Source organism: Ochotona curzoniae, unplaced genomic scaffold (assembly GCF_017591425.1).
Source record: "Ochotona curzoniae isolate NIBS_2020 unplaced genomic scaffold, NIBS_Ocur_1.0 scaffold_4683, whole genome shotgun sequence".
Taxonomy (NCBI): domain Eukaryota; kingdom Metazoa; phylum Chordata; class Mammalia; order Lagomorpha; family Ochotonidae; genus Ochotona; species Ochotona curzoniae.
In genome coordinates this window covers 22525900-22539960 of record NW_024467121.1, presented here as the reverse complement: position 1 = coordinate 22539960, position 14061 = coordinate 22525900, and the positions used below count along the sequence as shown (strand labels likewise).

The 14061-nt window shown below is 44.6% G+C and overlaps 1 protein-coding gene across 1 annotated transcript in view; it reads left to right on the top strand.

Annotated features, from left to right (window-relative positions):
- The window catches only part of EFCAB2 (EF-hand calcium binding domain 2), a 65294-nt gene that overhangs the window by 13368 nt on the left and 37865 nt on the right, over positions 1 to 14061 (top strand). Inside the window, exon 2 of the mRNA XM_040968092.1 lies at positions 2081 to 2165. Within this exon, the coding sequence (XP_040824026.1) occupies positions 2081 to 2165 (85 nt within the window). The remainder of the gene's footprint in view (positions 1 to 2080; positions 2166 to 14061) is intronic.

Genomic DNA, 14061 nt, shown 5'->3' with positions numbered 1-14061 from the left:
ATTAGAACTGATGCCCATATGGGATCCCAGCAGATGCAAGGTGAGGACTATTTCTACTAGGCTACCACACCAGACTCATTTTTTTTAAAGATTTTTTTTCCCTTGAAAGGCAGAGTTGCAGAGACAGAGAGAAATTGATCTTTCATCTGTTGCTTCACTTCAAAGTGGTCACAGTGCTGGAGCTGAGCCCATCCAAAGCCAGGAGCCAGGAACCTCCTTTGAGTCTTCAATATGGGTGTAGGAGCCCAAGGATTTGATCCCCTCTCTGCTGCTTTCCCAGGATGTAAGCAGGGAACTGAATCAGAAGTTGAGCAGCTGGAACATGAACAGGGAATCTGATACCACAGATGGAGGCTTAGTGTGCTAGCCATATTGCTAGTTCTGTGAACACATTTTTTCTTCCTTCCCCATGTGAATAGATTTTAATATAACCATAATCGATGAGGTACTTCTTATAGGATGAAATAAGTGTTCATTAATCTGTGTAGTATATAGTAGTAAACCAGACCCTGACCAATGACTGCCTAGGCATGTTAGACATTATGGTAGCATAGCGGTCAAGGACTTCTAAATCCTTTTTCCATTTTTAAGTTTTTGTAGTTCCTGGTTGACTTTTTCCCCTCCTGTCCCTGATGAACACTTTGAACATCTCAAAATTTCTAAAAACTTATTCATTTGCCTCCCAAATCAGGCCTTTTAATCATGAAAGGAAGCAAAGCAGGCAGGGCACACTACTCTGATGAGCAGATGGCATCTGTTGCATTGGAATGACTCTGCTCTCAGACTGCCACCGCCCGGGCTTCCTGACGTGGAAGAACGGTGCTGGAAAATACACCCTGGATCTGCATGGTGCTTCCATGAGCATGTCCGTCCATAAGCTGTAGGTTAGAGTAGGGTGAGCATTGCGAGGCTGTGCGTGGGGCTGCTGCTTGGCGTACCCACCCCTGCACAGGAGTGCTGGCTTGAGTCCTGCTTCTTCTGGTTGAGCTTGCTGCTAATGCACCTGGGGGGAAATTGGGTGATGATAGCGCAAGCTCTTGCCTCTCCACCACCCACATGAGAGATGGGGAGGGAATTTAGGCTCCTGGCTTTAGGCTGGCCCTGCCCTCGCTGTTGTGAGCATTTGGGGAGTGAAGCAGCAGATGAATGATCTTTCTGTCTCTTCCTTTCTCTGTTACTCTACCTTTCAAATAAATCATTTTTGAAAATCGAGATTACCAAAAGTTTTTTTTTAAATTAGATTTTTTTTTTAGGTAGAAATTGATTTATTCTTTTATTTGACAGCTCCAGTTGAAGCTAGACTAAACACTATGTAAAACTAGGAAGGAATTGTTTGTTTACCTGTGTGAAGATTGTTGTTTAGGGTCCGGTGCTGTGGCCTAGCCTTGAAAGTGCTGGGATCCCATATGGGCACCGGTTCTAATCCCGGAGGCCCTCCTTGCCATCCAGCTCCTTGCTTGTGGCCTGGGAAAGCAGTCGAGGATGCCCCAAATCCTTGGGACCCTGCACCTGTGTGGGAGACCTGGAAGAAGTTCCTAGCTCCTGGCTTTGGATTGGTTCATTCAGCAGCAGCCGTTGCGCTCACTTGGGGAGTGAATCATTGGATGGAAGCTCTTCCTCTTTGTCTCTTCTCCTCCCTGTACATCTGAAAAAGATTGTTGTTTAGTGGACCTGGCACTTTAGTGTAGCAAGCTAATCTTTCATCTGTAATGCCGGCATCCCATATGGGCGTCAGTTCATGTCTAGCTGCTCCACTTCCCATCCAGCTCCGTGCCTGTGGCTTGGGAAGACAGCAGAGAATGGCCTAAAAACTTAGGATCCTACACCTGTGTGGAGACCCGGAAGAAGCTCCTGGCTCCTGACTCCTCTTTGGATTGGCTCAGCTCTGGCAGTCATTGCAACCATATTTAGGTAGTGAACCAGTGAATGTCTTTCTTCCTCTCTGTAAGTCTGCCTTTCAAATAAAAAGAAATAAGTCATAAAAAAGAGGTTTTTGTTTAGTTACTGACATTTTTGTTGTAAGTTAAAAATTAAAATGAGATTATTTTATCTTTTTTTTTTTTGCTTTGTTTTTTTGCAGAGCTGGTAGTAGCAGAATTACACAAAAAAATCAAAGAGGCGTTCGAAGTGTTTGATCATGAGTTGAATAATACAGTGGATGTGAGGTTTGGTAATTTTTATGTTGTTAAAATCCAGAATTACTGATAGTATCTATAAAACAGAAGAGAAATCTTTTCTTTTTATATTGTACCTTGAATGTGTTGTGCTAAATATTTATTTTCTTAGCACTGTAAAAGGTCTTTGCTAACTATTGCTTCAGATAACTTTTGTCTCATAGTCTTCATAGTTTGGTAGGAAGAATATATACTGCCTTATCACTCCAACCTACAGATTGTGAACATCTGGAAGATGAACTCTGTGATGGTTTTAGCATTTGGTGCGTAGGTGATACTTAGTCAATATTTGTTGAATGACTGGATAGAATTTAAATATGTATAGTTTGTATTGTGACACAGCAGGTCCCAGCTACTCTGCCTCTGAGCCAGCTCCCTGCTTTTACACCAGGGAGGCATAAGTGTTTGAGTTCTTTATCCCCCATGTGGGAGACCCAGTTGGTGTTCCTGACTCTTGGTTTCAGTTTGGTTCAGCTTCAGTTGTTGTGGCCATTTGTGGCATAAACCAAAGGATGTAAAATCTCTCCCCCTACCTTTTTCTCTTTCTCTGTTACTCTTTCAAATAAATCTAAGAATATATATATGTATATGTATGTATGTGTGTCTATATAAATAAAACCAAGATATGAATGAGATAAGAACAATATTGAAATGCTTTAACAGAGGTGCATTTCCCAGTAAAATAGTAGAAAAAATAAGCCAAATCAGAACAACACCATAAAAACAAAAAAGATGAAATATGTGAAAACTGGTTTATCTCATGTGACGGACAGAATATAAAGAATGACATAACTTGCAGAGTGGGTGTTGTGGCCCAGTGGGTTAGGCCACACTTAGGATACTTCATCCCGTATCTGTTGGAGTACCTGTATGAGCCCCGGCTCCTCCTTTGATCCAGCTTCCTGCAGATGCACCTTGGGAAGCTTTAAATGATGGCCCCTGTATTCATGACCTCTGCCATCCCTGCAGGAGACTCTATTTTGGCCTCTGGCTCTGGTTTGACCCAGCTTGGCTGTTGTGGGCTGTGGGGACTGAGTTAGCAGATGGAGTATCTCTCTGTATGTCTGTCTTTGTTTTCTCATGTATTTCTCTGCCTTCCAGATAAACATGTAAAAATATATATGTTGTGCATGATAAAGGATAACTTACAACTAAAAGAAACACAGGCAAAAGGTAAATGAAGTTATACATATGAGGAGTTCAGTAGAAATCATAATATCAGGGCCAGAAAGATCAAAGAAAGGCAATTGAAACTTTTTTTTTAAGATTTATTTATTTACTTTTATTGGAAAGGTGGATATACAGAGAGGAGGAGAGACAGAGAGGAAGAGCTTCTGTCCAATGGTTCACTCCCCAAGTGAGCGCAACGGCTGATGCTATGCCGATCCGAACCCAGGATCCAGGAACCTCCACAGGGTCTCCCACACAGGTGCAGGGTCCCAAAGCCTTGGGCCGTCCTCGACTGCTTTCCCAGGCCACAAGCAAGGAGCTAGATGGGTAGCGGAGCTGCTGGGATTAGAACCGGTGCCCATATGGGATCCCGGGCCCGGCGCATTCAAGATGAGGGTTTTAGCCGCTAGGCCACGCTGCCGGGCCCAAAACTTAAAAAAAATATTATTTGACTTGTTGTATGCCAAGCATGCCTTTGTTCACTAGTACGTGGGTGAGGGCATGGAGGAGGGAGCGTTTTCTGAGGCTCGTGAGGACATGGCTGCCCTGGAGAAGGATGATGAGGAGGTGGGAGCAGACAATGCTGAGGGAGAGGATGAGGGGAGGAATATTAGCCTGCTGGCAGCCGCTGCTCACTCTGGTGAGACTGTTGGGTCCTGTCTGGCTGGCCACTGTGGCCCTCATGTGTTAATAGAGGTAATAGTAATGTTTTCATAAAAAAAAAGATTTTTTTTAAAAAACAAAAAACAAAATCTTTGGTAAAGCAGATTTGCAGAAGAGAGACAGAAAGATCTTTCATCTGCTGGTCACTCCCCAAATGTCCACAATGGCTACAACTGAGTCAATACTATTGCCAGGAGCCAGGAGCCTCTTCTGGGTCTCCCACGTGGGTGCAGGGTCCCAAGGCTTTGGGCCGTCCTCTATTGCTTTCCCAAGGCCACAATGAGAGAGCTGGATGGGAAGCGGGGCTGCCCGGATTAGATCCATCGCTCATGTGGGATCATGGCACGTTCAAGGTGAGGACTTTAGCTGCTAGGCCACTGCGCAAAGCCCAGCTCTGATTCAGGTTTAGTGGCAGAATATGTGAGCATTTCAGAGCTCATAGGAAAATGAAATTAAAGATTATTTTTGTACAGTTTTTTTGGGGATTCATGCACGGTTACTTACAATATTCACTTTCGAACTTTTGAAGGCCCTTTGCCCATGATTGCAAATACCTTTAACTGGAGTGACAGGCTTCTCCTAGGGGCAGAGTAGAGAGGGTATTGCTAAAGAAGTCAGTGAAAGTATAGCTTCCTGGGAGAGCAGCGGGAAGAGAAGAGAAATGAGCATTGTGTGAAAGCTTGCTAACTGACAAAGTGATTGCACTCTTGGGGCTTTATGCATATTACCACATTCTACTTTTGTTTGTGTGATAAAGGTTGACATTTTCAAATAGCTTGTTCAGTGGCATATCAGGGGTTCTGCAATGCTCATCCTCCCACCCTGCCCTGTGAGGACTTCATGGTTTATCTTCTGCCTTTAGGCTTCCTTGCAGTAAGCAGTGAAACCTCCCAAATCCCTCAGAGTAGCAAGGCCAGACCTTTTCTGGTAAAAGAACCAATTCAGGAAAAATAAGTGTGTTTATGGGCTACATCTTTTTCCCATTCTAAATTAAAATTTCTTTACTGAGGCCCTGAGGGAAAGTGTAAGTAGTTCTTTACAACTGAGGTAGTATGCTTTTTTAAGTAAAGATGTTTACTAAGAATATTGGCATTATTTTTAGCATTAAAATATTAATGCTAAGTGTATTTGAGGAGTAACAACTTAGATGAATGTGGTTTTTCAGTTTTTATTCCTTATGTTAATTGATATAGCTTTGAAAGTTTGTAATGAACATTCTCATCTTGCTGGTAGCATTATCATTTACTCTGAAGAAATGGAAAATTAAGGACAAGGGAGCAAAACAGTTTGCTCAAGAATGCACGGTAGATTAGTGGCAAGGTTGGAACTCAAATTAGTGTCTTATGTTTGGGGCAGCGTTTCCTGGTTGACTGCACCAGCCGCGGGGGAGGCTGTGGGAACACGGTGATAAACACTCAACTCCTCTGTTTGCTAACCTCAGCTCTTTCTCTGCTTGTAAAAATTGTTGATCTAAAACTTTGTTTTGGCATATGATTGAAAAGGAAGGCTAAATAGATTTTTAAAATTACTAAGTTGCCATTTTTTTTTGACTTATCTGTTCTATACTATACAACAGTTTGTGTAATTGACCTAATTTTAGTTGTTTTCTGATTTCTTGCTTTTCCAGCTTAATACTGTAATAACTGATCTGTGTACAAAATGCTTTCATATCTGCAGAACTAGCCTGTTACTCTCATATTTAGATACTTGGCAGTGTGTGGTATGAAGATTAGGCATTATTATAAAGCTGTCTTTGAATGTTGTCAGGTGCCAGAGAGGCATGGAGTGGTGGCTGTGGATGGGGCAGGGCTCAGAGGATGCCACTTGGAGCACCTGTCTTTCTTCCCTGAGCAGAGCCTGGGGAGAACTTTCTACTGGTGTGTACTCTGGGAGGCTGCAGGTGATGGCTCAAATATTTGGGTCTCTGTTCTCCATGTCACAGACCTGGATTGAGTTTTATGCTTCTGGCTTCAGCCTAGCTGAGCCTCAACTGTTGTGGACGTTTGGGTGTGTACTGTAAGGTGGGATTTTTTGGTTTGTTTTGTTTCTGTCATCTCTTTATGTCTCTCTGCCTTTAAAAAATAAATGTTTCAAAAATACCTTCATTTTTGTTGTATGGATGAGCTGCAGTAAATTGAATTGATCTGCCACTGACTGACTCTTTCTGTAATAGTACCTGCTGTGGAGACTATCTTAGTATACATGTAGCTTTGGGACAGTGAGAATTTTCCTCTAGGAGAAATCTGGAAACATATTAAAATATATGAAAATGTCTGGTAGCTGCTGCTCTATCAATAATATGGTCTCATTTCATTATGTAAGATGGTTTCCCCGCTCTCTTTTAAGCTAGTGTAATTATCAAAATTTGGAATTTTTGCTAATCTGATATATGAAAAATAGAAACTGTATAGAGTTAATTTTTAAAACTTTATTTTTGATGATGTTTACCTAGGTTATTTGGGTGGGAAGAGCTGAGGACCAGGGGAAAGTGGATGAGACCGTTGTTTCCACATATTCTTGTTTTCTTCTTCCTGTATCTGTGGGAGAGGGAAAGAGAAGGGGAGATGCTGCCTCCCAGTTGCCTCAGTACCCAGGGATGGGGAGTGGCCATCCAATGTCATCCCAGATCTCTCAAGCATGGAGCATGCTCTGAGGGTTCTGCTCAAGTGGTTTCAGTAGTTCAGTGGTCTGAAATGCTGTTGATTTTGTTGTTCCAAGAATGAGGAAATCCTTCCAAGGTCCATTGGCTGACATAGTTCACCTTAGAGTCTCTATTTGCTCAGATATTTGCTGCCAGCACTTGACTGGGGTAGTTGACCAAATTGTTTGCCTTCCCTCTTCTGTTAAGGTAACAGATATGCTCTGTGGACTCCAATGGACTGCCATATCCTCCATGTGTATCTGGATATGCTGTCCATTGATCTGTCCAAGCCACTGAGGAGGCCCAGCTCTGACACATGCACTCCAACGATCAGGCCACAGATCCTGTGATTCTCCCAGTGGTTGGAGCTCTGAATCCTGTGGTTCAGTTGGGGGGATTCCATAAGAAACCCTCTCTGAGGTGATCCCAGACCTGACTCTGTGCTCACCAGTGCAACAGGACTGTTTGTCCCCCTCATCAGCCTACACACATACTAGTAGTTGCAGTTGCTGGGTCAGTTCTGTCTCTAGCTATGCATCTTACATAACCAGTGAGTGCTGCGGCTCAGCCCAGTTCTGTCCAAGACACACTTGACCCTCAGGTACACTGTGGAAGCTACAACCTAGTTGGAGCAATCTCACAAAACCCCCAATAGGCTCGCCCTTAGCCCTGATACCTATAGTTGCCAATTTGTGCAGCAGACTAGTCCAGTGTGTCCCACATCCCATTCAGCTATCATACACATCAGTGAGCATTGAAGCCTACCTCAGCCCAACCAACTCCACTGTCCAGCCCACACTCATGATGGTGGGTGCCACTATCTGTTTAGTCAGGTCTGCCCCCAGCCCTGTTCCTCATGTTCACTAGTGGGAATTGCAACCCATTAGAGAGATTCCCACAGTTTCCCTACAAGGCTTACTTCCAGTCCTGGATCTTGCACTTTCCAGGTGGTTCTGCAGACTAGTTTGACAGGACTTGCCCCAGCCCCAGGACTTGCCAGTGAATGCTGTGGCAAAGCCCAACTAGCCTGCACTTACTCTGGCTCATGCATGTATCAGTGGATACAGTTGGTTAGTCCATTTTGGCTGTCCCTGTAAACCTGCTCACATGCAGGCCAACAGGCGTTATGGTCTTAGCCGACTTGTTCTGCCCCATCCCGGTTCTCACACTCACCAGTAGGAGCAGTAGCTCAGCAGTGAACCCTCTTTCAGATCCCTATCGAGCTACCTCCCACCCATGACCTGGGTCTTATGTGTGCTGGTGGGTGCTGCAGCCCAGTCTGCCATGGCCTGCCTCACCTTGGCATCTGTTGGTGGGCCTGTAGCCTGTTCCCAAGCTCCTCTGTCAGGTTTCTTCCCAGTGGCTCTTAGCCTTAGTTTGTGGAATGTACATGTCACCTGTCTTTTTACTCTCAGTATTTTATGGCTTCAGATTTTTTTTTTTTAAATTAGTGAGATTACAGGAGGATACTTAGCATGGTTCATAGAGAACAATATAAACCCCAGTTTATTTTAATGTAAAAATGTTTGAAATCTGGCCAGGTATGATAGCTCATTGGCTGAATCCTTGCCTTGCAAGTGCCAGGATCGTATATGGGCACTGGTTCCTGTTCCAGCTGCTACACTTTTCTTCTAGCTCTCTGCCTGTGAGCCTAGAAGACTGCAGAGGATGGCCCAATGCCTTGAGACCTTGCACCTGCATGGAAGAGCTGAAAGACGTTCCTTGTATCCTGGTTTTGGATTGACTCAACTTTGGCCACTGTGGCCACTTGGTGAGTGAACCAGCAGATGGAAGATCTTTTTGTCTCTCCGCTCTGTAAATCTGACCTTTCAATAAAAACAAAAAATCTTTTTAAAAAATGTTGAAATCCATGAGTATGAGAGTTCTTTAAAAGCTTATGGAATACTTATGAAAAAATTGCATAGATTTCAACATTTTTTGTACCCACATAAACTTATCTGCTAATTTCACTTCCCATGAAATTTTAAAGTACTGTTATGCACCTTTTGTAAATATTTTTAAGTTTTTAATTTTTGGAAATAAACAGAAGTCATTTTGAGTAGGTTTTTTTTTTTTTAAAAAAAGCAGTTACTGAGGTGAGGAGGCGACGCTGAGAGGGAGGAGAGAGAGAGGTGAGAGAGAGAATCTTCCCCCTCTGCATCATTCCCCAAATGGCCGGGGTAGCTGGGGCTTGACCAGACCAAAGTCAGGAGTCTAGTACATTCAGGCTTTCCCTTGTGGGTTGCTGGGTCCAAACACCTGGATGATTTTCTGCCACTTTCCTGGGCAGATTATTATTATTATTTTTAAAGATTTATTCATTTTTTTAAATTATGAAGTCAGATAGATATACAGAGAGGAGGAGAGACAGAGAGGAAGATCTTCTGTCCAATTATTCACTCCCCAAGTGAGCCGCAATGGCCGGTGCTGTGCCGATCCGAAGCCGGGAACCAGGAACCTTTTCTGGGTCTCCCACACGGGTGCAGGGTCCCAAAGCTTTGCGCCGTCCTCGACTGCTTTCCCAGGCCACAAGCAGGGAGCTGGATGGGAAGTGGAGCTGCCAGAATTAGAACCGGCGCCCATATGGGATCCCGGGGTGTTCAAGGCGAGGACTTTAGCCACTAGGCCACGCCACCGGGCCCATTCCTGGGCACATTATTAGGGAGATAGATTAAAAGTGGGACAACTAGGTCTTGAACCAAGGCTTATCTGGGATGCTGGCATTGCAGACAGCATCTTAACTTCACATGCTATGGTACTGTCACCAAGTTGTTTCAGTAGAATGTTTCTCTTGAATAAAGCTGGTTTGGCTGAAAGTAAAAATAAGAAAAATACCTCTTATACCTTTAAAACAAAGAAACTAAGTTTTCTAGCAAAGTCTTCCAATTTAATTTTCAGGTTACTCTAAACTTGTTCATAAACAAATTTAGTTTTTCTGTTCTTTCATCTTTGATTTTCACAGAATGAAAGTAAAGTAGAAGTCAGTAGAGTATGCTGTTGGTTCTATATTGACTTTCTGTTCTCTAACTTCTCTTTTGTTTAATTTTCCTTATCTATACATTTGCTTCCCTCCCTCTTTCCCTCTCTTTCTTTCTTTCTTTTTCTTAGATTTATTTATTTTTATTGGAAACTCGGGTTTACAGAGAGAAGGAAACACAGAAAAAAAAGATCTACCATTTGCTAGTTCACTCCCCAAGTGGCTGCAATGGTTGGAGCTGATCCAAAGTCAGGAGCCAGGAGCTTCCTTAGGGTCTCCCACATAGGTGCAAGGACCCAAGGTTTTGGGCCATCCTCCACTATTTTTCCAGGCCACAAGCAGGGATTATATTTGAATGGAATTACTTCTAGCCACAGTTTTCCTGTTTTGTTCCTCTATCCTTGTATTCTTTAAATTATATGTGTTATGTGGAGTCTTGTCAAATACTGTTTTTTTCAGGAAGTGCTCATGCATGTTATTTTATGTTCACAACATTTGCTGTATGCATGAATGCCATCTTCTTCAGTGACCATTTTTAAAGACTGTAAGGTGTTCCAGTGTGTGAATAAACTTCCATTTAATAAGCTCTCCTAATTTTGGAAATCTAGATTTGTTATCGTCCAAATTTGTATTACTATGCTGTAACAAATGTGGAATGGCTAAAATTATCTATGTAGAATTATTCAAAGACTTTGGTTGTTTTTGTTGTGAGAAGATGGATTGCTTGTATGTCAATCTTCACAATTTAGTTCTTAAGATGGGCTGGCAGGTGGGCTAGGTGACAAACCCGTACTCATGTTCCTTCCAATATGTATGACACAGCAGGCAAAACCTCACTGGAGGTGGCTCCCTTGGCTCTGGCCTTCTCAGCTCATAGAGGTAAGAAGGAGGCCTCATTTGGAATGCTGAGGCATGCCAGGGCTCAGGAGTTAACAAGAGAAGTCAGAAAAGGAGATGTGAACAAGTGGACGCCGAATAGGAAGAAGCCTCAATTGGATGTGGTGTCCCAGAAGCCAAGAGAACAAAGTGTTTTAGAAAGTCAGAGAATGTACTCGTATGATTTCTGCTCGGGACAAGTTGCTTGGATGTTCTTTGTGGCTCATTGCATCTTGTTTTATGGATGTTCCATTGAATTTGAAAAACTGCATGTTTCCCCCTTGGGAGCATGTACTAATAAGGAAGAACAGGCAATCCTGTAGAAACGTGCTGTCCCTTTATTATGTGGACACAGTAAAGGTTTATTTCTCTCAGAAAGTCCACACCCTCTTGAGTTTGAAAATGGAATTTATTCAAGATGGAGGAAGTAAGATAGGAGAGTAATAGAACTTAAGCATTTCTATTTGGACATGAAGGGAGTAATCAGGAAAGGGGATTGATTATATGGTTTTTGAGAGTTTTTACTTGGGGGCCTGGTGCCGTAGCCCAGTGACTAAAGTCCTCACCTTACATGTGCCAGGATCCCATGTGTGAGCCGGTTTATGTCATGGCTGTACCATTTCCTGTCCAGCTCCCTGCTTGTGGAAAGCAGTGGAGGACAGACAGAGGCCTTGGGACCCTGCACCCGTGTGGGGATCCGGGGGAGGCTGCTGGCTTCAGATTGACTCAGCTGTTGCAATTGTGGTCATTTGGGGAGTGAACAAGCAGGTGGAGGATCTTTGTGTCCTTCTCTCTGTAAATCTGCCTTTCCAATAAAAATGAATAAATCTTAAAAAATTAAAAAGTTTCTACTTATTTTCATTTTATCTGGAAGACAGAGATCATCCATCCAGGGGTTCATTCTCCCAAAAACCCGTAGTAGCCAGGGCTGGGTCTGGATGAGTCGGGAGCCTGGAATGTCATCTGGGTCTTCCTTGGGGTGATGGCGACAGAAGTCCTTTAGTTCTCACCCATTACCTGTCAAGGTGTGCATTAGCAGGAAGCTGGGTCAGAAACGGAAGCGCTGGATCTCAGATTAGGCACTCAGGTGGAGCATGTGTGTCACACAATGACTTACCTTGACTAAACACCTGTCCTAGGGATACAGTTTTTAAAAACTACTTTGAGGGCCTGGCAGCGTGGCCTAGTGGCTAAAGTCCTCCACTTGAACGCGCCAGGATCCCCCATATGGGTGCCGGTTCTAATCCCGGCTGCTCCACTTCTCATCCAGCTCCCTGCTTGTGGTCTGGGCAAGCAGTTGAGGATGGCCCAAAGCCTTAGCTCCCTGCACTCGCATGGGAGACCCAGAAAAGGCTCTGGGTTCCTGGCTTTGGATCAGCTCAGCTCTGGCTATTGGCAGCCATTTGGGGAGTGAATCATCAGATGGAAGATCTTTCTGTCTCTCCTCCTCTCTGTATATCTGACTTTGCAATGAAAAAATTAAAACTGCTTTGAATAGACAATATATTCATATTATAAAAAATCCAAAGAGAACAAAGACAAGTCCGTTTAGTGCCTTTATCAGTTGTCCTATTGCTCTCCCAACTAACAGTAGCCAAAGCGCCAGTTTGTAGGGATCACTTCAGAAACGCAGTGCGTATAAAGGAATACAAGTTTGTTATACCCCTTTTTACTCAGACGAGTGCATCTGTACATAGCATGGTACCATTCCCATAGAGCAGGATCAAACATGTGATAAAGCTTACTCTTAGAGCTTTCTCAGCAGCATTCAGGGGGCTGGAATGCCTGTACCTTCTGTGTTCAGGCCTTGGCTAAGTGTGTGGATTACTTCAGTTTAATGTATTGGAAGCATCATGAAGAATGATATCCCATTAGGCTGTGCTCCAGACTTTTTAGGTTGCCTGGTTCAAGATACTTGAATAACTGTCTTGATGGAGGGTACCTGTGTATTTGGTGTCTGTGGAGGCTACCTCTGGTTGACTTGGGTTTGTATCTGTTTTGTTGTACTTATTGAATTGCCTAGAACCAGTACAGACTCTGCTCTGTGGCTACAGATGGGGAGTCTGAGGCTCTCTGAGGATTGGTGGTCTCAGGGAGTGTACTTCCTGGGGCCTCTGGGCATATAATTCCTGTGGCCTCTGGGTGTGTACCCTCTGTGGCTTCCAGGTTCGTACTTCCTGCAGCCTCAAACTATACCCAGGAAATGTCATACTGGATTCACTTGAAAGGTGTCAGCTGTGTGATAGTGTGGAAGGGTTTGTATTTTTTTAAAGATCATTAAAAAAAATCTGGCAAAATAAATATAATCTGGCTCATACCTGACGAAAGGTACAAGCAGCTGAGCACTCTGGCTCACTTGGGGGAGGGAGGCTCCGCAGGTTTCTGGGATGACCCCATCCTGGAGGCCACGTTTTTTGACCCACAGGGGTACCTGTAGCCAGGCAGCCCTGGGCACCTAAAGTGCAGGTCAAAGCTCCTTGGGCCGTCCGGAATTGTACCCTCATGGTTAGATTATGAGTGGAGAAAGCAGCCCACTCTGCCCCCCTCCAGCTGCTTTTTATGCTCTGACCCGGCCTGGCATAGCCCCATCTGTCTTAGCCTTTGCCTTCAGATGCCGTAGCCTAGCCTGACCTAGCCTGACCTAGCCAGCCCCCAGTCCCAGCTCTCACTGGTGGGTGCTGCAACCTGCCTGTGCTCAGTCGGCTCCAATCCTTGGCTCATGTGAACCAGTAAGTGTGATACCCTAGCCTGGCATGACCTGCACTCCAGCCTTGTTTCTGCACTTGCCAGTGGGCTAAGATCTGTTAGGCCTTGCCCAGTCCACCCCTTCCAAAACCAACCCACACACTTGTTATCAAGTGGGGCTACCTTGCCCAGCTTGTCTGACTCCTAGGTCTGGAACACATGCTCACCAGTGGGAACTATGGCCCAGTAGGGGAGTCTCCCAGTTTCCCCACTTAGCCCATTCCCAGACCCAGGTGGGATGTGGGACAGACAGGACCAGCATACATACTGTATGTATACATACTGGCAAGCATAGGAACCAGGGCGGGGTTGGGCCCGGTGGGGAGTTTTGTGGGTCGCTCTGACTAGACTGCAGCTCCCACTGGTTTACATGAAGGCCAAGTATGTGGTGGGCAGGATCAGGCTGGATTCCAACACTCATTGGGTTTCGTAAAACATGGGGCTGGAGACAGAACTGACCCAGCAATTGCAACTACAAATGTGTGCATAGGCTGACTTGGGTGACAAACTGTGCCGGACCCTGTAATGGCAAACACACACAAGGATCAGGTCTGGGATGGTCTCAGATGAGGTTTCTTGGGTGATTCCCTACCAACTGAACTGCTGATCTCAGAACCCTAAACATGGAGAGAACTGCAGGTTACATGGGCTGATTGTAGCAGTGGATGTGTCACAGCTGGGCTGCTCTGGGGCTCAGAGAGAGCAGTGGATGGCATATCCAAATGCACTTGGAGAATTCTTCTTCTTGTCTCAATGGGTCTAGCTGGCCAAGCACCTGGGCTGGCTTCCACTGCGTTCCCAGGCTGTTAGCAGGG